The following is a 22,669-nucleotide window of genomic DNA, read 5'->3' as shown; positions in this document are numbered from 1 at the left end:
ATACATGAAAAATAATATTATTTTAATTGATATTCCTATTAAAATACCCTGTACAAAAATACCCAATACGTTGATAGCGCAAAGCAGAGGTCAATGTTTAGCTGAAAACGAAATGTTAATCTCAGACAGAATAAGCACCAAACATACACGTGTTTTGGTTTTTGGAAATAAATTCTCATTGTAAGTTCTATTTAAAACTTTTCAGATAACAAGTTAACTGGAAAAAACCTTTTGCTGATTTAAAACTTAGTACCTTAAATTAGTTAAGTTAATTAACTTAATTATCAGGGAAAACTAGAAATGGTTCGTGGAAATTTCACAAAGTTCAGTTTCTTGTTCCTGTGTTCAATTAACTTTCTTTGATATGTTAGAAAATATAATTCTTCAAACCAGTCCAAGGAAAAGCTTTTTTTGTATTTTTTGAATATCTGATACATTTTTTCCTGTGTACGTTACATTTTTATTTATATAAAGCTTTGTAATATATTAAATTAAAATGTCCAAAATAGCTCTTGTTGAATTGAAATTGCAATGCCTTGTACTGCGACGGCGCAAGTTTTTACTGATGTACCACATCTTCAATAGATTCTTGAAGATTCTTTATATCATCCTGCAGCTCCTTGAGCTCTCTGAGCATGGTGCGCGATAGCTGACCCTCTGGAGTGGCCAAGGGCTCAAATAGAAGCATTCGCAGGGATTCCCGTAGCATGATTTCCACTTGTTCCAATTCCGCCTAGAAAGAAAAGTAATTAGTGGTTTATATTTAAGGATAATTTTTATTTTATCCCACCAGCAGATCCCTGGAACTCTGCTCCTGCTCGCTGAACAGCTTTCTGGCCAATTCGGCCTGCGTGTTGGCCAGTTCATAGAGAGCGATAGATTTTAACCTGGATATTCCGGGGGCTATGACCTTCAGTACCAATAGGATCTCCTGACACAAACGAATCTTCCGCTCGTAGACCTTTTTATTGGGCCGATGGGATATGTTCTGAAGAATCTGACGCAGGATGGAGGCAATGTTTTGTTTTATGTCCAGCATTAAGAAGTGGTTCTGATGAAGCAGTCGGGTTAACTTAGCCAACAGAAGCTCCAACCTGTAGATATCATCCCTCGCATGGAATATCTCCTCTTTTGCTCGCTCCAGCATATTCGATACGAACTCAGGTTTTAAAGTGTGTTCCGGATTAAGGAGGCACTGCCAGATTCCCGTCTCCGGCTGGCGGATTATATAGCCGCCGGAGCAGGAACACTGGCTGCAGATGAAGCTGCTCATGTGGGTGCCCAGCTCGGTGGGATCCTGGCAACGTGGACAGGAGCAGTCGAAGCATTTGCCCTCCTTGAGGATTTGCCGTCGCTCCTCGCTGCCCAGAAGGATGTTGGTGTAGCAATTGTAGAGGATCTCGCCGGCGGCTATAAACCGATTGGTGAACACCTTAATCCTCCGGTCGTCATCAATGGCGGTCTGCAGATTGGGCATGCAGCTGTGTGGGAACAGGGCCGCCCTGCGATACAATCCTCTCATGGAGCCACCCGGCTCCGGAGCCCTGATCTCAAAGGCATTGACGTCCAGGATGCCCAGTAGACCCTGCACAAGATCCTCATCTGCTCCACTTTTCAGTTTCGCCAGCACTCCGCCAGTTTCAAGAGGAACAAAAGCATGTTCGTTGTAGTTTTTCCAGATTTCCGTGCCCTTCCTGGCCCCCAGTTGGGTTTCCATTTGGGTCATCTCCTCGTACAGAGGCTGCGTTTCCTGGTGCTCCCTCAATAGCAAACATTTTAGGGCCGCCTGGACTTCGGTATGCTCCTTGCCCTGCAGAACTGCCACCTGCGCCTCCGAGGGACGCATTTCGATCAGCTTCTGGCAATTGCGAGCGTCGTGATCTTCGCAGTCCTCACACAAGGCCAAAAGGCGGCACTTTCTAAAGAGCTTACATAAGAATCAGAGATGAGGATGTGTCACTTATATTAGGCCCACCCACCTGCAAAAGCTCTCGGTGAGCCTGAAGCACTTGGAGCAGCGTCGATCGCCCATTTGGGGCAACACCACAATGGGTTGCTCCAGCAGGAGGGTCTCGCCAGCACGAAGATTACACCGGGCGACCACGAACCTTTAAGGATTAAATATACAATGGGTTTAAGAAGAGGTTTAGTATGTACTTCATTGTAAAACCCACTTGCCCAGCGTGTCATTCTGCTTGATTTCGCACTTCTTAGTAAAATCATCCGTTACTGCAGCCATTCTCGGTTCCCGTTCCCTTTGGCTACCTTTGGCATACTGACAACTACAACCGGCGACAAGCTGGCAACTTATTTTTAATTGAACGACAATTCTTTATTTATTTCTTGGTCAATGATTCCCCCACCCAGCGCCGCCCAAACGTTGAACCGTGTCGCCCAGAACGAACACACATTGTAAAAGTGGCAACAGCTGAAGAAGGAAAAACATCTCATCCATTCGACTAATCTAATTTAGTTTACATCTAAAATTCAACGCAGCTACGATGCGCTTAGAGGATCCATTTTATCGTCCGTACTTCTTCAGATCGGAATCAATGCGCTCCAGCTCCATGGAAATCCGGTCCGAAAGATAGCCCTCCGCTGAGTTTTCCGGCTCGAAGCGTAGAAGGTCCATTGCCTCCTTGGCCACCAGACTAGCGGTCCTCAAATGGGCCTATAAAATAAATCCATTAAGTATTTTCCCAGTTCAAAATCAAGAGGGGGCGTGGCGCTCGGCTGAAATAAACTTTCGCTGCGTAGAAAGCCCAAGAATATGTGTGGAAAATCTCAACCTTCAAGCTTTTGTAGTTTCCGAGATCTCAGCGTTCATACGGACGGACAGACGGACGTTACTCTACGAGTAACAGGTATAAAAAATGTATTCCCTTTACTTACCACATATTCCTTCTTATCCAGATCACTTTCGGCAAACTGCAGCTCCACGAGCTCCACCAGCGCCAGCAGATACTCAAACAGACCGATGGCGTACAGCTTGGAGATGCCTGGGACGACAGCCCGGCAGACGGGCAGCAGATCGGAGCAGAGTTCCACGCGGCGGGCTAGGAGCTTCTTGCATGGCTGCTCCATCGAGTTCATCAGGGCCGCCGCTCGCAAAATACTGGCAATGTTCTGCTTGATGTCCAGCAGCATAAAGTGATTGGGATGAAGCAGTGGTCCAAATTGGGTCAGGAGATTTTCATAGACCGGCAGTTCACCCCGGGCCTCCACCAAAGCGGAACCCACTTCGGCCTGCAGCTCGTGGACCTCGGCAGCGGTTAGAAGAGCCTTACAATCCGGGCAACGCCAATCTCCCAGCCTTCCATTGGCATCTATCTCACATACAGCAAATCCCTCGCACTCCCTGCACTTCATGCTGCTCATGTGAGTGCCCATTTCAGTGGGATCCAGACAGCGCGAGCAGGTGCACTCCAATCGACGAGTCATCCGCAATTGATGCTGCCGCTGGCTGGTGCCCATCAAGGGATTCGTGTACGAGTTGTATATAATATCACCCGGCTGCAGTGGAACTGCCGCATACAGCTTCATGTTGAACTGCTCATCCAGGGCCACCACCGTGTTGGGAACGCAGTGATGTGGTAAGCTGGCTCCACAAACAAAAACTCCCTTCAAGGTATCACCATCCCTGGCGGTCACCTCGAAGGAATTGCTGTCAATCCGAATGCAGTGGGCATGCAGCACATCCGAAGTCAACTGCTGAGTGGGTAGAACCGCCAGTAAGCCACTCTCCATCAGTGGACGCACCACCTGCTCCTCGTGCTCCTGCCACATGCCTTCACCATCGCGATAATCACTCAGATTCACCGGCACATCCATGAGCATTTCGCAATCGGCTTTCGAGTCGGGATTCTCCAGCAGGAGGAGCAGCTTAAGGAGTCCACATATCCCATAGTTCTTCACCAGAATATCCTTGCAGATGTCTTTTCCTCCACCGCTGGCGAAGAACTCGCACTCAAACTCATCATGCTGGCTGCAGTCCATGCAAAGGGGAAACACCTGGCATTGTCGACACATCACATAGGATTCCTGAAGGCATTGGGCGCACTTCAGCTGGTGACATTCCCAGTGGGGAGCCACCAGCAAGGGCCGCTCTTCCAAAACAGTGTCGCCCGGTTCAATGTTTATGCCAGCCACCAGATGCCTAAAGAATAATTACTATTATTAATTACATTGATTTTAGAAGAGAAGTTTAGCTTAACTCACCTGCCCAACTTCTCGTTGTGAACCTGCTGAATATTTTCGCCAAATTCTTGCATCGATTACGTGTGTTGTTGCCTGGCGAGAAAACTATTCAGTCAGTGATTCGATTGGGCTTCTGGTTCTTTTACTCACCCAAAACGCACTGAGCAATTATAAATATACTCGGCGGTGTTGCTGGTCGAGGAGGAATTTCCCTCTTTTTCAGGAGCCCTGTCGTTTGGCTAAGTACTTTCGCTAATTGCGTGCGTAGCTCGAACGAGACGGTGATTTATTTATAGACTCAGTCGTTTGGAGGAGGTGATGCCGAACTAACATAGCCGATCGGTTTTTCACTTAATTTTTCGAAATTTCTATACACATAAATCTTCTCCGATATTCCTCTCAATAACTATATTGTTTATTGTTCTTTATAAATGTATCAAACATTGTGTATTTAGCTGATATTGGTTTTAAGTCGATAATATGCATATATATATGTATTTAATTAGTTTTACGAGGGGACATTGTTAGGCTTAATTTTAAGTGTTATCGGTTCTTGTGGAATACATAATAATAATATTTTAGGAAAACAAATGAAGCTACATTAACAGTAGTAAAAGGCATGCTCTAAGAAAGGCTACTCGTAAAACATAGACGCCGCCAATTCAATTGGTCAAATGCGTTTTGGGGTGTTTGGGGAAAACAAGAACAAATATGTATTTTATACAAAAAAAAATTAAACAAGTTTTCTATTCCTCATCCTTGTTGCTCGTAACTCTCATGGCTTCCGCTGTCTGGACCGTGGGAATCGGCGTGGGCGTCGGCGTCAGCGAACTGTTGGAAATGGCGTCAATATCGTCGTCAAACTCTACATCCTCAGCATGCATCAGCTTCGAAAGATCAAACGGAGTTTCCTGTGGGGGAGAAATACCTTTAATATTCTAGATATTCCTTATAGTTCAACTGAGTCTTTACCTTTACTTCATTAACTCGCTGTCGATCATGCAGCGCACTTAAAAGCTCGCGAAGGTGTTGATTCTCTTTACGCAATCGCTCTCTTTCCATATCGCGTTCGTTAATTTTTGGCTGTTATAAGATAATAAATAGTTTTAGGACTTTTCTCATCTTCGATTTAATATAAGCCCACCAAAAGCATGGAAATCTGCTCGTTCAGTACTGTTACAATGCTGCTGAGGGCATGGCAGGGCACACTGGGCTCCAGCACGCTGGCATGCTGTATGCGATTCGGCCCACAGGTGCTGCCCGATCCTCCAGTTAACCTCTCCGTTTCAGTTGGTGATGTCTGCGTCGAGCTATCGACTGTGGATACCTTAGCTTCATCGATCTATCAGAGAACATTGATTAAAATATGATAATTTAAGGGGTTTTTTTAAAACAATTTAGTATTTACGGAATTATCGACGTCCTCTTTGTGTTCCGCCTCAGATTTTTCTACACTTTCAGTAGTCTCCTCCTCGTTAGTCTCGCTTGGTAATCCATCTACTGTTGCCGAGGCCTCATTATCAGCGGTCGTCGAATCAGCCTTCTCCTTAGTATTGTCCGCTTCCACATTTTGCTTCTCTTGATTACTCGATTCACTTGTAGTAGGTAGCTTATCTGCCGGCTCTGTTTTGACTTCCTTCTGTTCCACCGCCTCTGTTTGTTCCTTCTCCTCACGCAGACCCTCAGGAACATCATCCGTGCTTTGGCGTTTGGTGGCCTCTATGACAACAGATTGTGAAGCTTGCGGCTCAGTTTTGAACGGAGCCAGTGGCGTGGTGGGCCTTTCATGCGGCTTGGACGACGGAATCGCTGGCAAGCGCAGCTCGTCGATCTCACAGTATCCGTCATCGTCTTCGTGTATGGCAACTTCGTCAAGATCAAGGGTTTGCAGTTTGGGCATCAGCCGCGTTGGCGGAATCTGCGCCTGAGCCTGGGCATGTTGCCTATTTGGCGGCGGCAGCGGTGGCGGCGATGAGGAGGAAAACGACGTGGATGGTGCCACCTTTTTGCGCAGCTTCTCCTTCTCGTGACAATGGCCGCAGACAACAGTGGACACCGCGGAGACCTCCTGCTCGGGCGTCACGTGCATGTACTCATTCAGCATTTTGGTCAGCGTTTGAATCTGATCGTAAGCGGCTAGGGCGATATCTGCACTGTCTTTCGGCGCCTCTGGCATCATGGCAATGTCCACAATCTGGTCGTAGTGCTCCACGGGCAAACGGAAGATATCACAAATGATTTTTTGCTTCTCCAGCAAATCACTCCTAATCGAGGCGTCCAGGCGGCGAAGCTTCTCGCCGGGCGTCAGCACAGGTTCCGCGGTGTGAGCGGGACTGATGCTGACCTGAATGGCCGTGGGATCCACCAGGGGACTCTGCATCAACAGGGTGCGCGTGTTGTTCGAGTTGTTGGAGCAAACAATGCTGGCACTGTCGCGTTTGGAGTTACCTCCCACCATGCCGTAAGTGGAGTTTCTTTCCTCTCCGCTGGATCCTGGCCTCGACGACTCCCTGGTCGACTGGGAGTGGCGCAAAGTGACGTCGCTAGCCTCTGTGCCATTCGCGGAATACTTGTGGTTGGGCTCGCCGGCGCTTCTTATGGACATCGTGCGATTAACTTCATTCTGGCTCGTACGCTGCTTCGGTGTGTTTACGTAATCCGCATCAGATTCATTTGCTCCCACATCCCGCTGAGGATTTCGCAGCTGCACTCCGGTTAGGGAGCTAGTGTTGCTGGTCGCTGGCGCCGGCGTAACCGTGGCTATTGGTAGCATAGGTGCTAATGGAGTGGTAGTCAACGTGGCTGTCGCCGCCATCGGCTGCGGACAATCGGTGGTCAGCTCCAGCGACTCCTTGGTGCTGGAATGCGGAATTGCGGTGAGAGCTGGGTCACTGATGCTTGTGTCATGGCTGTTTGAGGCGCTCTTCGAACGATTTTTCGACTGCCGAGCAGCAGCATCCGAGATGTGCTTAAACCAACTGAAGATAAACATTAAAAAATTAATAATTGAATCATTTTTGGCATTCGTTCACTCACGTCTTGCATTCCGAGCTGCTGGGCGCACGTAGCTCCAGCATTTGTGATGTCTTCATCTTGATGAGGAAAAAGGAATTCTTGTCGGCCGCCTCCTGCCGCACCAAAGTCTCCGCCTCTATGCTCATAATGGGACTGACTGGCTTATTGCTCAACGACTGCGGGATGTGCAGGTTCTTTAGGAAGTATTTATCATCCTAGGAGGAGAGAACAGCCAACAATTAATTAACTACTTAAATACTTTTTAAGGGTTTTAACTTGCCTGCTTGGTCAGCAAAACAATCATGTTTTCAAACAGCAAGCCATGCAGCTGAACGCTAGGATTCTTCTTGATCGTCAGATTGCCGTCATGGATGAGGTGATGTTGGGTCAGGTCCAATTTCTTAAACTCCTCCTTGTCATAGGAGGATCTGTCTAATTTACGCTGAATGTTTTGTAGTCTATACAAATAAAAAAGATAGGGTTAATAAATATAAAAGTATAGTAATCATTAGACATCGGGTTTTGGGTGAAATCGTTTAATAAATTTTATTTATTAAGTTATAAATAGGTTTAGGCAAAACTTAATTGAGGTTTTTGTAAAAAAAATGTTAGCCAATTAAATGTGGCTTTAAATCATATTTAAAAAAAATCGATTTCACCTAAAATCTGATGTCTACTAATCATATTTCCTTAATACTTACTTGTGAGCATCCTCGGCTGTCTTCACTGCCTGGTTGACCTCGACAAGAATCCTTTTCGAGGACTCCACGGCCCGTTGGATCGCCTCCGCTTCGGTGGTATTTTCCGGCAGCAAGCGCACCGTCACCTTGTACAGGTTCTCGAACAGCAGCGGATACTTGGTGAGTCGCTGCAACACGGTGGGCAACAGGTCCTTCAGTTCGAGGCGGCGACACGCCTTGTGCGACTCCGACTTCCTCAGCAACTTTTGCAGCGTCTCATCCTTGTTGCGCTTCTCCTTGAGGGCCTCCAGAGCGATTTGCTGGCGGGCACAGAACTGAGCCGCATACTCGCAGAGAACAACTCCCGACTGGCCGTCGAACATTTCGGCCAGCAGATCTCCAATGGTATTAACCACATGATTGTGTTCAATGCGTCGCTGCTTCAGGCTCTGCTCGAAGGCGCCGTGAATCTCACGGAGCGACAGCAAGGCGGGCGGGAAGAGCAGCAGCAAGTGATCTTGGGACAGCAAGCCACTCTCGTAGAGCGGCAGGAAGAACAGACGATCCAGCAGCTTGAGGGTGCGCACATGGTTGCGTTCAGTTTGATAGATTTCTATAAAGAAAATAAAATATAATTAATATATTGGATTTCCATTAAAGTAGTTAAGTAGTTTACTAACCATTGATAATCTCCTGACGCTTCTTTTCGGCGTCCGTCAAGGCTGCCAGCATCTCGGCGGCCACCATGGAACTCCAGTCGGCCTCGTTGACATCGTCCTCATCCTCGCTCTCCAGATTCCATTGCCTGGGCAGCGGGTGACCGGCATTCCAGAAACTCGAGTTGCTAGCGGCATTACTTGCAGCAACTCCGGCCAAACCGGCGGCCTGAAAGGAATCCTGCTGACAGTACTGCTGGGCATGCTGCTGGATGAGCAGGTGCGGATGCTGGCTTTGGTTCAGTCCCACCGGCGGCACCTGGACACCACCCGCTGCACCTCCCGCGGCAGCAAAGTGCTCCATCGAAGTGCTGGGACTCTCGCTGCCGCCAGCCGAAGAGAGACTAGAATTGGAACTGGCCACATAGTTGGCATTCGAAAGACCCAAGTCCAGTTGCTCATCACTGAATCGAAAGATAAGAATGGTAAACATAAGTCAATTGTATTTGTTGAGGCTTTACAATGGAAAATATTGTGTACATCAGAAAGGGGAAAAATGGATTTTAAACTTTAAATTGTTTAGTGAAAATTTTTGAGATAAACTCTATCGAGGATTGTCATTAAAATTCAATATAAATTACTATAATCCTCTATTGAACACAACATCTATAGATCATTATCGTTTAAGGTCCCCTATCTTTTAAGGTGGCATTATCTCTTAAGGGGACTGTATACTCATACAATTTGTGATACTGTATACTGTATAATCTGCCAGTTTAAAGTATAAAATCCATAAAAATCAAGTAATTTCGCTTTGATTAATGACTTAAGTTTGAATATTCTTCGGTTATAATACAAATCGAAATTCGGAATTTAATTACTTGAAGCTATTAAAATTAAGAGTCGTCTTGAAACTTTTACTGCGATTAAAGCGAATATTTCTTTCCATTATCGCAGTGCCGATTGATTAGTTTGTTAACTTTTAAGTCGATTTAATGCCGGACCGATGAGTCAATTCCAACGCGAGAAATGCCACTGAAAGGGCAACCAGGTAGGAAAATATGTAGGAACCAGTGGCTCAAACGGTTTGTCAACAGGAAGCGGAGAGAAGGCGATGGTAGCTGGAAGCCAGGAGGCGACCTGGCATTGACTAGCATGACCGGGAACGACTGACTGGATGGGACTGGTGTGGCTGTGGCCTACATTTGCGGTGCGAAAACGCGGGGCGGACAATATAATCGATGTCAATGCCGGCGTCTAATCAACTATCCCATCCACATCCCCAGCTAAACACATACGTATGCGGTAATAGTTACCGTAAACATTAGACGGGTGGCCAGTGGCAATGGGTAATGGGTAATGACTAGTCGAAGGCTGGATACCCTGCGGAGTTGATTCCATGAAAAGGTATTTGTGCAATGTCTGCTAATCATATCCCTGCCAACTTGAATATGGTTTAATTAAAAACTCAAACTAAAGCGAATCTTTTAGAATAAACACGCAATGGAAAGTCTATGGAAAGTTTGCGCCACAAAGACGCGACAACGGAAGGCAGACGTATAGACATATATTGATTGCATTGCGACGCAGTTCACATTAATTAGTAAAATTAATATCCGGTTACTTGGCGGTCGCAGAAAATACGCAGGAATATGCTTTAGTTGAGAGGATTTAGGGAGTGGCCCATTGGCCATGGGGAATGAAGGAATTTATTCGGTAAGCTGAGACGGCGATGGAGGACAAGCAGTAAAGACAGTAGGTCAGTCGGGGACTTCTTCTCCTGCTCTTCTCCTCATCAAACTTACTTGGGACGCGACGACAAACTTGGATCAGAGGTCTTGCGGCGACTGTTGCGGTTCCTCTTGTTGGACAAGCGCTCCTTGTAGGATTCCGAGCGATTTACCGACACCGGGGCGCTCTTGTGCTTCGGATGCTGACTGTAACTGAGGAAAAAAGGAGTGGAATAAGTAACCGAGAATAAGATAAACCCCTCATTAACTCACCGCTCCCTACGCGCTTCCTTATCCACCGCATCAAGAGCATTCAGCTCGGCAAACACACTCAGGCCGGCGGAAACGGAGCCACTGCTCGAGGGCGCCGTGGAAGCCACGCTCGTGGACAGATCCATGTTGCATCCGGCGCCACCACCGGGATTAATACTGTCGTTGGCGCAGCTGCCGTGAAACGAACTCTGCAGATCGGTGGTGTTCAGCGCCGAAGTGTTGCAGGATGTGTTGCCATTCGAGCGCATCGATATGTTTCCATCCGGCCGGCGATCCGAGGGTTGACGCACAATCGACGTTTGACCGCGATCTAAAAAAATATTTAGAAATCCAAAATGCATAAGTAAATTCAGCTATTAGTTTGTGGTCATTCTAATCGCACCTGGAGTCAACTCAGCATCCAAATCCTCGTCTTGCCGACTGCGTTTTTCATCTAGCAGGGTAAACAATAGATTAATTTAGTATACAATTTCCTTTACATGGCCAATTTTACTTACTTCCAACTACGTCGCTGGTGCGCGGTCGAATTTTGCCCATGAATTTACTGATTTTATCGTTGTGGGCGAGACGTTTTGCCTGGGGCAGGGGACCGGGACAACTCTCGTCAACTACCTTAGAGCATTGACGGTGTATATTTAATTTACAGTCTGTGTTGGAATAGAGCAAATCGATCGTTTTATATGGAATATATTTAAATGCAAATTCCAAAGAGAGATGCTCACCTGTACAATGATAACCTTGCGGACTCACACCCCAGATAATCGTCTGACAATGATTGCAGTGCGTCACTTCATAGTATTGACGCAATACCAATGGATGACCACGAACATTCATCTGCAGGGTGATAGATTTATATTTTAATTATGACGTAGTATGTAGCATTTTAAATATGTATAATTACCTTGCGATTTTTGCCCATTATGCGCGACTTGAAGCTCTTGTCTCTGCTCACAAAGTGATGGACCCGCTCGACAATGCTGCTCGGCGGCGGACGAGTGTTGAAAATTCGGTAGATGACCGTGGAAAGAGCCGAACACAAGGCCACTTTGCGGACATCCTCATGCGGTAAGCCATTCTCATCCTCACTAAATAAAGAAATATATAATGTAAGTAAAGGAAAAGCGTACTTAATATCCAAACTCACATCAGCGCTTGCAGATTGGGCATCAAATATTTGTCGATGATTTGCTCCTTTAGCTTGTCCGTCTTCGCCTCGGCCAGCTTGCTGTCGGTGGGTCCATAGATGGTGCCCAGACCGGCAGTGCGCTTCTGCTGGAACTCGCGCAGTTGCTCGCTGATCAGATCCTTGGCCCGCTTGCGACTGCGTAGGAAAACAGTGCGTAGGATCTCCACCTTGTCGAACTCCAACTGCAGGACATTGTCCACCTCGCGGGCCAGCGATTCATCCTGGCGATACCAAGACAGCGGAGCACGCGGCACAAGGAATGTCGAGTGGATCTCGTAGGCCCACTTGCGCATATCCTTCGAGGTGCCCTCCTTGTACAGCTCGGTGATCAGGTAGAAGAGTAATGGCGCGGGATCCGAGTTCGAGATCACGTAGTTCAGGAAGATGGCCAGGAAGGTCACGTTCTCGGCCTCCAACAAACGGGTCAGGTTGTTGAACGGTCCGTTCTCGTCGATGAAGGGCTCCTCCAAATCCGAATTCTCGTCCTCCATCGAGATGATCTCCTTCTGCGTATCGTTCGACTGGGCCGCATGCAAGTGGCCGGAATGTAGGGCTATTGGGATCGGAGAAGAGGCTCCCGCCATCGGCGTAAACTGATGCGACTCGATAAAGACTCCGCTTCCGGCTGCTCCGCGACAATTCTCGTTGGGATCTTCGAGAACGGTCATGTGCGAGCTGGATAAATATGGCGGAGGCGGTGTGCCGGGCGGCGATGATTCGCCATCCTTCTCAACAATCTCCCACGAACCCGAAGTGGTTTTCGTTAAACGATCTGTGAAGGATTTAATATTTTACTTAATATTTAAATTTTAAGTTATATAATTATATTTTTCTTACCCGGATGTCGCGGATGCATATTGTCCGGTGAAGAGCCAACGCGTCGATGCTTGTTTTTCACCATATTCGGTGTCTGTCCCAAAGCCTGCGAAGATAAATGCATTAATAAATAATGTTTCTATCTTTATAATAATTAAATCCCAAGTAAGACACAAAATAATAAGTAAATTGACCTGCAAATAGCTTTCAAAGTCTACCCAAAAATAATACAAGTATTTTCCTGCGTGTTATTCTTGTTTAATCAATGTACTCAAAAGTGTTTTCGGTTGCTGTTAGTTGAGCTAGCGGGAAGCTAATTAAAATTAATATTATTAACGATGGCAAACTTATGATAGTTAGAGGCATGAAACACAGAAATGTTAGATAATGAAAAGGGTGTAAGAGTTAGAGAATTAGAGGATTAAAATTTCAGTAGTGTTTTGGTTTTTCTTGGCAGAAAGATAGAGAAATCGAGTGATTCGTTGGCTACTTACGCCTGTGGCCTGGCCACCGCTCAACTGATGATGTTGCTGCTGCTGCTGTTGATATTGCTGCAACTGTTGCACAATATTGGGCCGCTGTGATAGCGGAAAAGCAATATTCAGGTTGTCATTCTGCACGGCCGTAGTGGTGGAAACCAGAGGATAATTAAAGGCAGTGCCCACGGAATTGGGTTGAGCGAGATTCTGACAGCTGCCGCGGCTCATGTCCTCCGTCATCATGCCAGGTAAACGAGGCGGCAACGGTGGTGGACCTCCATCCACTTCGATGGACCCGCCGGCTGCTCCCGCCGCACTCGCCGATTCCATTTGCAGGAACATCTGGGTGGACATCTTGGGATCCGAAAGGGCTTTCGTTTTAATCTTGGAACGCTTCGACTTGGCATTGCTGGGACTGTTGTCCGTGCTGCTGGGCAACTGCTGTTGGGATCTGTTTAGCTGTGGACTGGTTGCGCGATCCAGATCGGAAACGGGAGCCACCAGATGCGAGCCACCCGGCGAGGCATTTCCATTCTTCAGGTCCAAATTTAATTGCCTGGGCGGGTTCCTTTGCGGCAGTGGTGGCGGCACATCCTCCTCGATTAAACTCCTTGAAATCAAGAACTTATTCTTGCCCTTCGACGACGACGATCCAGAGTCCTTGAAACGATGCTGCTGCTGGTGAGGATGGAAGAACTGCTGCTGCGAGGTTGGTGGCGTACTGGTGTGCTGATGCATCGACTGCGACATGGACTCCCCCTGGTGGCTCATCCTCTGCTGCTGCAGGAATTCCGTCGTCAGGCCAAATGGAGAGGAGACGTTTAGGTCCTTTTCGATCTTATTCTTACGCGTGCCCAGCGACAAGGACGAAAGGGAACGCGGCAGGAGGGACAGGAAGGCGGGTGAGGTGCTAGCTGCCTGTTGCTGTGGCGGATAATTGTTGTTGTGGTGGAGATTGTGGTGGTGGTGAAGATGATGGAATTGTTGCTGATTGCTGTGAGTGGCAGTGGCGGACGCGGACAAGTGTTGGATTTGGTTGGGCGTTAGTAATGCTGTGTTCTTATTGCCAGCGGCCGTCTGAAGTTTAACAGTCGGTGCATCCTGAGTGTTAAGGAATTCGGTTTCAGTTTCGTCATGGGTGTGCGTTAGAATGCCGCGAAATGGAAAAGAAAGATAGATAGATTATGTAGCATCATTCGTGTTTCAACTTTCTTCCTTTTGCAACTCTCTCGTTTTAAAAATAGCGCACAGCTCAAAATAGCAATTGTTAGGTTTTATATTTTTATTAGCTGGGTTAACAGAGCGGCTGGGCATCTGCTTGCGGCATTAGTTTCATGTTTTCTTGGGACTGGGGACAGGATTCCTGGGCTTTTGCTGACCTAGCTTACCTAGAGTTTGGACGGACATATAAACCCTACAGAACTACACCCCCCCACTCACCTCGGCTCCCACTTGATGCAGTTGCTCGCGCAGTTTACGTATGTTCGCCTCGGACAGCTTGTAGCTCGGATTGTTCTGATCGCTCTTCAAACGCTCCAGATTTAGTTTCTCCTGCTCCAGCATTTTCTGCAGCGTCTGGATCTTGTACGTCTCCATCTCCCTGCGTTTGATACTCTGTAAGAAATCGAAACAAGTTAATGAAATACATTTCTTGACTTTCAAGTACTCACATCTACTGGCTGCGGCCCAGTTATGGAAGCAGTGCGATCTCGTCCAGATAGAATCGGTGTCGAAGGCGTTACCACAGACACCGAGGAAGGTCGCGTCATTTTCTGACTTCGTTTCACCGCCAGTTCCACGGTGGTCGAGGCTTAAAATTAAAAGAAATCAAATAAGGCTTTGATTAGTTTGTCAAAAAATTAATAAAAGTTTCTGAAAAATTTTTTTAAAACCCGGACACAATGAACTAACCAAAATAATTTCCCCCCTTTAAATTCACAATGATCGTGCACAGATTCATTAAGCTTGTGCTATTTGCCAGCACATTTTACCTGGCCAAGGAACTGGGTGTCTGGGAGGATCCCGTAGAACCTAAAATCAGTAAGGCCAGACTAGAAGAATCTGAAGAACCTCTTGAGACAGAGAGTTCTAACGAGCCAACACTGGAGAAGAAAAGCCCGGATTATCAAAACACTTTCTTCGATGACGAGGACAAACGGAAGCTCCAACGCAAGAAGGAGGATTTGGAGAAGAAGTTTTGCCCCAGGGGAAGCATCTGCGAGCCTCCACCGAAGCCCTTGAGCGAAACCATTGGCGATGCTCTCTATGACACCTGGCTGGCCTTGAAAAAGATTCCACCCTACTGGAGCAGAGCAGCCGAAAGCATGGGCGCCACCATTTGTAGGTTTTTTAAGGGGGATTAAAAAAAAATATTTATTAAAATAACTCTTTATAAGTACAATAATAAATTGATTTTTTAAGGGGGATTAAAAAAGTATAAATATATCAAAATTACTCTCTATAACTAAAACGAGGAAAAAAGTTTAAATATTAATTTGTAAATAAAAACTTAGTAAACTTTCCATTTTACGCTGAAAAATCTTATTTACAATTTTAATACAAATTTATCAACCGATATGCAGTAAAAAATTTAGATTGTACGTAGTTTAAGAAAATGTCTCCAAAATTAATGGCTCGACTGAGTGTGATAGCCGGCATTGTCATGGCTGTGAAGCAACTGGGAGGTGTAAACAAACCGGTGGAACAGGTGGTTCATGCCGCCTCCGAGAATCACCCAAAGACTCTACCCCTTCTCTTGGAGGAAAGCGACTTCAGCTTCGCGGCTGCCAAAAGCTGCAGTTTGGCCCTCCAGCGGGGATTCTACTTCTCCCTTCGAATGCCCGACTGGGCCAAGGACTTTAAGGAGCAGACGGAGAAGATCCTAGCCCATCGTTTCGAGGCCTCAAGGATGAACACCAAAGGAAGCAGAGACTCGAAGCTGTCAAAGTACTATGGAGATCATAGTTCCGAACGTTATGGCGGTATATTTTCAGAGAGATCCACTGACAATTTCTTTGAAATTCCTTCTGATCAAAGCAAGAACAACCGCCCAGTGCGATCACCCAAAATCAAGGACGACCTAACATGCGGGAAGAAAGTGTCATCTTAAAAACCCTGACATCGACTGTCAAAAATTCAAGATCATTTCTAAAACATCACACGGAGATTGGGGTTTCGGGCGCTAGCTAAAAATGGTTGTGGGCCTGATTTTGCGGGCGGGCGTTGTCTACGCAGTGGTGATGGCCACCAAGAACTACGGTGTGTGGGAGTCCCCAGATAAAACCCAGGAAGTTTATGACGATACAGTAGAGCGGATAGAACCCTATGCTGACAGAGCGCGACGCAAACTGAATATGTGCCCGCCAAGACCGCCGCCGGAGGGCGAGTGGTCCTTTTTTGGCATTTACTACTACAATAAGTTTGTGAAATCAGTCTTCGATGTTCTGAGCGTATTTCCCGCTGGATTGGCAGCATTTTTGGAGAAAGCCCCCGGCTATGTGACTGCCTTAATCGAAAGCATTAGAAAGTTCTTCAAGGAGACTCAGACCAAAAAAAAGGAAATCAAGATATGCAAGGAGCGATTGGACGAGACGCCGCTTGTTAGACCACCAGGACAACTTGTGCCACCGCATTGCAAGGACAAGAACTGCCCAAAGGCTCCTCTGATTCCACCAGGATGCAATCGAAACCGGGATAGCTTCATCTACGAGCCGCGTTTGCCCAAGAAGCCACCGTGCGAGTGCTCAAAATGCAAGCAACGACAGGCGGAGAATTGGAAGGACAATAAACGCAAATGCCCGAGAGTCCCTGACAATGAAAGGAGGTGTAGATGTGGTGAGCAACCCCCATTAGAAGCCCGGTCAGAACCCATCAAGTCCTGCAAACAGTGTCGAAAGCCACCTAGAGACACCAGTGCCTAGAAATTCCCTTTACGAAATATATCTCCATTAACCAAATTTTTTGTAACACAACCTAGACAATAAAAACTTGGTTAGCCCAGATTATGCTCACCTTTTATAAGACCCACCACTGTGGGATGTTTTTCTAGTCGCACTTCATGGCCATTTACCTGAAAAGTAATAGTAAAGAATATAAAAAACCCTTTTGCGCTAGGTAAAGTTAGTATACTAACCCTTAGTATCATATCGCCAGCAACCAGGCCGGCAACTTCGGCCGCACCTCCGGGTTTAACGCTTTCCACAAACACAGGATTGTCACCGGAAACCTGGGGAATATACAAAAGTTCAAGGGAATATTTATTTCTGAGATTTTAAATCATTTAATACGTTAATTTCTGATATTTTAAACCACATAATAAGTTTTAAAGTTATTTAAACGGTTATAAAATCAATCATTTAACGAAAGTTAAGGGGAATATTTATTTCTGAGATTTTAAATCATATAATACGTTAATTTCTGCCACGTTCAAAGTTATTTACACGGTTATAAAATCAATCATTTGACTTTTTAAAGGCCAATAATGGTAGACATTAATGGACAAAGATTGAAGTATGCAACTAATTTGCAAGACACATTGTAGTGCCCATAAAAAACTAGTTAAAAATTTCTTAGTATAAATGCCTTAATGTACAATTATTACTTAAAGTAGGTACACATAGCTAAATAGATTTAAAACCTTCCCCACAACTACCCACCTTCATTCCGTATCCGTTGCCATCCTTGCGCACAGTCAGGGTTAAATACTGAAAATTTTTTGGTAATGCTAGGCTCGGCGTCGTCGGCGTGGTCGCTGGCGTCGTGGGTTCCTGGGAATGACCACCACCACCGCCCAGCTCCCGGGAGAGCGGTGTCAGATTGAGACTGCTGCGCTCCCCCGGCGGCGCCTGGAGAACGGGATTGGCGTTGTCCGAGTGACTCGGATTCGATTGCACGCCCCCATTGTTATTGTTGGCGGATGTGGGCGTGGCTGGGGCAGAAACACCACCACCAGCTGCAGTTGTTGTGTCACCATTCATCTGGCTCTGCTTGTAGCTCGCCGGCAACGGCGGCGTCTGCGGTGGCACGTTATTCTCCCGATCCCGATCCTTGTCCTTTTCCTTCTCCTTGTCTTTGTCCCGATCCCTGTGACCACTCAGGCTGCTGGCCAGGCTGCTCAAACTGCTAGCCAGCGAAGGGGATCGCGGTATCTTGGACTTGTTTGCCACCTGCTTTTGCTTCTGCTTGCTCTTCGAGTTCTTTACAGATTTCTGCTTGGGCGCTGGCAGCTCGGGAACCGAATCCACAACAATTGCTGGTGACTGTGGCGCAACCGCCGATGATGTTGCTCCAGATCCAGTTGCAGTTCCAGGTCCTGAGTGGCTGGCACCGTTTGTGCTTGGATTACTCGCTGTTGACTCCGGGGGCTGAATGCTTGACTCTTCTGGCAGCTCCTGAACTTCATCGTACTCATGTTCGTCAGTGTATAAATCTATTAACCTGAGGGGGGAAAGGAATAAATGTATGTTAATAAATGTGTCAGAAGAACTTGAACTATTTAAAATCAAGAGAGAAACTCGACTATCAGATACCCTTTACTAAGCTAAAGGTAGTGCGAGGGAGAGGGAGATATGGAAGCTGATATTCATTTGCTTATAACTTTTCAATGGATAGTGCGTAAGAAATATTTTTTACAAGTCGATAGGTATGGATACAAAAAACTAAATCGCATTTACACTTTTAGAAAATCTTTTAAGAGATCGGGTATACGAGTAACTGGTATAAAGAGATCCATCTTGATCTGTAGAGCAGCCAAGGCAAAATGATTTTAATATTAAAGGCCAAAAGCTGTAGGGTCTTACAATTATTGTAAAGACTAATCACAAAGTGACTAATAAATCATCTTTATCTTTATTCATTTTCACAGATTGGTCAGCAACAGTGTTTTTAATAATCTTGTAAAGCCTTTTATCGCTTTTTAAAGCGACCCACCGATTGGTCACTACCCATCATTGTACGAAAGATTAATTTATTTTCATTGTTTATTTAGTGTAATAAAAGGTTAATAACTAGTAGCCCTTCAACTATTGAATGGAATTCAGTCATCTATGAGAGGTAATCAATGCTAAATAATTTCATGACGGAACTGCTTCTGCTGCTCGCCAACGATTCCCATACTGCGGTATGCTGTTTTTCTTTTTTTCCCATTTTTTTAAAGAGCAGATAGCTAGATTAGTGGGCTAATCAAGAAGACCGCGCCGTGAATGCGACAAACATGTAACGAAAGTCACGGCCAAAGCCAAAGCTTCGTCGCTGATGGGTCTCTTTTAATTGAGCTAAAATTAAATCAGCCAGAAGAATAGATACAGTTTAATTGCTGTTTATTTGATCATTTTGCATGTGAATGGAATGGATAGTATGTACATTTCGGACCTTGTCTATATACCGGACTATAATAAAAGCTCATTTCCCGACTGCGGATTGCTGGCTGATGCCTGGTGAATTCATCATTATGATGAGATATTTCCATAACAGCCGGACAAGACCTCCAAAAAGCAAATGTTTACATTAACTTTTTTGACTGATTGGCCCATGTCAATAACATGTCTCTCTGTTTGATCTACCAGAATTCTGCCTCTCTGCCTCTGTCTAAAATTAGCAGCTATATTTTGAGGAAATCTCGCTGCAGCCCGATGAAAAGGTTGAGTAAAACCAGTTGAAACCCACAAATCATACGACAAAAACCAAATGAGCAACACCTCTGCGAGCTGTTAATAGATTTAAATCATTTGGCATGCTTATTATACAATCCATGGCTTAAAGAAAACACCACCACAACGTGCTTAGAAAGTCATTGGTTTCGCCAATCTATTTGGGCTAAAACTTCCCCTGGTGGCAATAAAAGAAATAAATGGTAAAATGTGAAAACTGGCCGCTCCCTAAGTTTGGTGGCGAGTATATATGTATTAAGTCATCCATTTGGTAGTCGAAACCGCACAAAAACAACCCCAAGCTTGGGGGAACTATTGGTATAAACAATCAGCGGCAAACAACAGTGCGTTTCAGAACTGTGAGACGGCAAAAAACAAACAGAACAAAAAAAAGTTTCACCTCGCCAATTGGCATTTTTTTCAAACAGCGTTAGGTGACTAATCATGGGTCAAATGAATTAGTAATTTGTTACAAAAGTTGATCGGTGATCTAATGCAGAGTTATCTCATATGAGACTTGAGACTAATGACAAAAATTCTGGAACTTTTGCTAAAAAGACTATTTAAAATGTATTACAACCTTTTGGGTATTCCCTAGGCTGAATAATTTCAGTAAATAAATAAAGATAAACAGCTGACCAAAATTTTAGATATAGTTTACGCCCTATTTCCGCTACGATCTTACATAACTTGGTTGTTCTTAGAGATAATTGAATGAAACTAATGCCGTTTATAGGGTTCAAGTGCCCCTATTGATTTACGTTACAATGGTTCGGTTATCCCTCTTAGCTGTTGTTTTAGAGATAACTTAACATTTTAAGACCTTGCCTTTCTCGTTTTCAGATATTCGACTATTATGTTTGACTATGATTTCATTTAAATTATTTTATCCGTCACAACCAGTTGACACTGCCTTCGAAATTTGCATTATAAATGCATCTATACAGTATATTTATTTGTATAATCGTATATTTATTGTATATATTGTATAATCGACTGCGGCGTACGAATAAGAGGAAAAATAACAATTATTAAGTTGCTCGAGGACAATGCAAAGCGAAAGATAGCGATTTATCGTAATTCGAGCAATTAAAGTGAGTAATATGGGGTTAATAGGAGGGGGAAATCGTAGGAAAGCGTTGGTTGAACTCACCGTTTTTTGATTGATGGGTCATCCATAGGGTTCTCGGCGATGGCTTCTGCTGGCTGCTGTGCGGGTGCGAAAATGCAAATTCGAGTTCGAATTCAAAGGCATGCGTAAGCCACTCGAAATTGAAGGATTGCGATTCCAGGGGGTATTATTGTTCGCATGGATTTTATGCCAGTTTTCGCAGCTATTTTTAAATTGGCCACTAAAAACGGGCAGAAATTATTCCAGAAGTGATTTAATTGCGTTGATTTTCCGTTGCTTTAGTTCCTTTTTATGGCCTTTGTTGCACTTTTCGAATGGGTTTCATATATATATAAATTTAGCACTGCTACTTTTCACTTAAACCTGTGCGCACACAAAATTCGTTTGAAAACGTTTATGGCCATTAATGCATGTACATTAAAATATTTGTGTGTTTTTTCTTTGGGTGGGCGGTGAAGGGTTAAGGGGCAGGGGCAGGGGCGTGGGCAGAGAGAGGGTTAAAATGCAGCGATCTCCTTGCAATTTTATTGTTTTTATTCCACACACCGATAACCGAACAGCACCCACACACTCGCGCGCAAGCCATACATATTCCAATGGCTCTCTCTCTCTCTCGCGCTCTCTCTTTATCTCTCAGTTGTTGCTGGCTTTATTGTTGTTGTGCTTTTTGCTGACTAGTTTTCACGAAACATTTAATGGATGACGACTTGGTGGGGGGTGGGGGGAAAAACAAGTTTTTGCCCGAAAAATGAAATACTAATGGGTCAGAGCGGACTACTGGCAGGCAGGAAAACTCGAGCGATCCCTTCCAGGTTCGCCTATTTTCCACTGGAACAGCTGATTGTTCAATTAATCGCTTGTTCAATTAGCGTGACAAAAAAAACTCGCTCTCTCTCTTTCGATTCGCACTGATCTCACTGTTTGTTTACCCAAATAAATCAGAACTTGCAGTTTCACTCCTTTTTAATTAAACGCAAATATTTAATTGAATAAATATGTATACACACAAACTGGGCTGTGTGTGCTGGACGTGGTGTGTGTGTGTGTGGGGGTGCGAGTGCGATCATCGCCGCAAACGCAAGGCAAAACAATATGGCTGCCGCAAGCCACTTGTTAGAGAAAAACAAGCGATTCGGAGACTCGAAAAGCGTCCAGTTGTTTATCATGTACTCATTAATTCGATCGCCCCCGCTCCCCCAAGCCGCACATCCCTAAAATCGAATTAAAGCCATGTACTGCAGTTCAAGAGTTCAGCACTCAGCACTCACGTATATACACATTGGAAAACAAATACACACATGCCGTCATACATACGCGGCCCCTATAAGCGCGCTGCGTCGGTCTGCGTGCGATAGGTTAGAGATCATTTTTAGACAAATTTGCGTACAATATTTCCTGGCAATTGCTCGCGAATAAATGTTCTTCCCGTTGACGAACGTTGCACACACTCACTGCACAACTGCACTTTTGGATATATTTAACGCCAGTGTGTGGGTGCGCGGAATGTAAGTATGTAAAAAGTCTCTTTTTTTCTTTATTGCTTTTGTTGCAGTGAGCTCACGCGTAGCGAGCTGCGCATCATTCTTTCTCCACTGCCACTCCACTCCACTCCGCCACTTTCGCCACGCACTTACTTAAAACGCACTCGTATATATTTAATATTAATTTTCCACAAGCTGCGCAAATTGTTTTTATTTCATTTCCACTTTATCGCGCTCAACACGCACACGACGGTTCTTTACTTTCAGCTCGAAAATCGAAAATAGGAATGAAACGACGAGAAAGAGCGCTTTACTTTCAGCTTGAAAATCGAAAATCGGAATGAAGTGAATTGCAACACCGAAAGAGAAACTGCAGG

The 22,669-nt window shown here is 45.3% G+C and overlaps 6 protein-coding genes across 11 annotated transcripts; 3 read left to right on the top strand and 3 right to left on the bottom strand.

Annotated features, from left to right (window-relative positions):
- Positions 1-310: 310 nt before the first annotated feature.
- SmydA-6 (SET and MYND domain containing, arthropod-specific, member 6) lies at positions 311-2,318 on the bottom strand. The gene is made up of 4 exons (XM_017141268.3): positions 2,175-2,318; positions 1,980-2,108; positions 791-1,919; positions 311-733 (listed from the first exon to the last, which is right to left on the bottom strand). Exons 1-4 carry the CDS (start codon positions 2,237-2,239, stop codon positions 560-562), a joined length of 1,497 nt encoding a protein of 498 aa, XP_016996757.2. The 5' UTR covers positions 2,240-2,318; the 3' UTR covers positions 311-559.
- A 203-nt stretch (positions 2,319-2,521) lies between these two features.
- SmydA-7 (SET and MYND domain containing, arthropod-specific, member 7) lies at positions 2,522-4,552 on the bottom strand. 2 transcript variants are annotated; one of them, XM_070212945.1, is made up of 4 exons: positions 4,348-4,552; positions 4,219-4,290; positions 2,893-4,156; positions 2,522-2,671 (listed from the first exon to the last, which is right to left on the bottom strand). In XM_070212945.1, the coding sequence occupies exons 2-4, from the start codon at positions 4,269-4,271 to the stop codon at positions 2,522-2,524; spliced, it is 1,467 nt and encodes a 488-aa protein (XP_070069046.1). In that variant the 5' UTR covers positions 4,272-4,290; positions 4,348-4,552. The 2 variants fall into 2 exon arrangements, with proteins under 2 accessions (XP_070069046.1, XP_016996758.2); XM_017141269.3 differs by having other exon boundaries at positions 4,219-4,552.
- A 24-nt stretch (positions 4,553-4,576) lies between these two features.
- RhoGEF2 (Rho guanine nucleotide exchange factor 2) lies at positions 4,577-22,588 on the bottom strand. 5 transcript variants are annotated; one of them, XM_070212940.1, is made up of 24 exons: positions 22,442-22,588; positions 20,833-21,174; positions 17,688-18,468; positions 17,165-17,257; positions 17,044-17,101; positions 14,703-14,842; positions 14,473-14,646; positions 13,048-14,133; positions 12,575-12,659; positions 11,696-12,509; positions 11,453-11,636; positions 11,274-11,385; positions 11,049-11,198; positions 10,934-10,984; positions 10,552-10,861; positions 10,354-10,491; positions 8,573-9,012; positions 7,914-8,505; positions 7,493-7,670; positions 7,234-7,427; positions 5,606-7,175; positions 5,342-5,539; positions 5,170-5,280; positions 4,577-5,108 (listed from the first exon to the last, which is right to left on the bottom strand). In XM_070212940.1, the coding sequence occupies exons 2-24, from the start codon at positions 20,856-20,858 to the stop codon at positions 4,944-4,946; spliced, it is 7,650 nt and encodes a 2,549-aa protein (XP_070069041.1). In that variant the 5' UTR covers positions 20,859-21,174; positions 22,442-22,588; the 3' UTR covers positions 4,577-4,943. The 5 variants fall into 5 exon arrangements, with proteins under 5 accessions (XP_070069041.1, XP_044249279.2, XP_070069043.1 ...); XM_044393344.2 differs by having other exon boundaries at positions 22,446-22,588; XM_070212942.1 differs by having other exon boundaries at positions 10,354-10,485; positions 22,446-22,588.
- Positions 14,880-15,405, top strand: LOC108057132 (uncharacterized). The gene has a single exon (XM_017141273.3). The coding sequence runs from the start codon at positions 14,973-14,975 to the stop codon at positions 15,393-15,395; it is 423 nt and encodes a 140-aa protein (XP_016996762.3). The 5' UTR covers positions 14,880-14,972; the 3' UTR covers positions 15,396-15,405.
- Positions 15,594-16,141, top strand: LOC108057131 (uncharacterized). The gene has a single exon (XM_017141272.3). The coding sequence runs from the start codon at positions 15,647-15,649 to the stop codon at positions 16,139-16,141; it is 495 nt and encodes a 164-aa protein (XP_016996761.3). The 5' UTR covers positions 15,594-15,646.
- Positions 16,224-16,961, top strand: LOC108057130 (uncharacterized). The gene has a single exon (XM_017141271.3). It carries the CDS (start codon positions 16,224-16,226, stop codon positions 16,950-16,952), a length of 729 nt encoding a protein of 242 aa, XP_016996760.3. The 3' UTR covers positions 16,953-16,961.
- Positions 22,589-22,669: the final 81 nt, after the last annotated feature.

The sequence above is a fragment of the Drosophila takahashii genome, chromosome 2R (genome assembly GCF_030179915.1).
Source record: "Drosophila takahashii strain IR98-3 E-12201 chromosome 2R, DtakHiC1v2, whole genome shotgun sequence".
Classification (NCBI taxonomy): Eukaryota; Metazoa; Arthropoda; class Insecta; order Diptera; family Drosophilidae; genus Drosophila; species Drosophila takahashii.
Note: the sequence above shows the minus strand (reverse complement) of the source record. Positions and strands in the feature narration are given on the sequence as shown.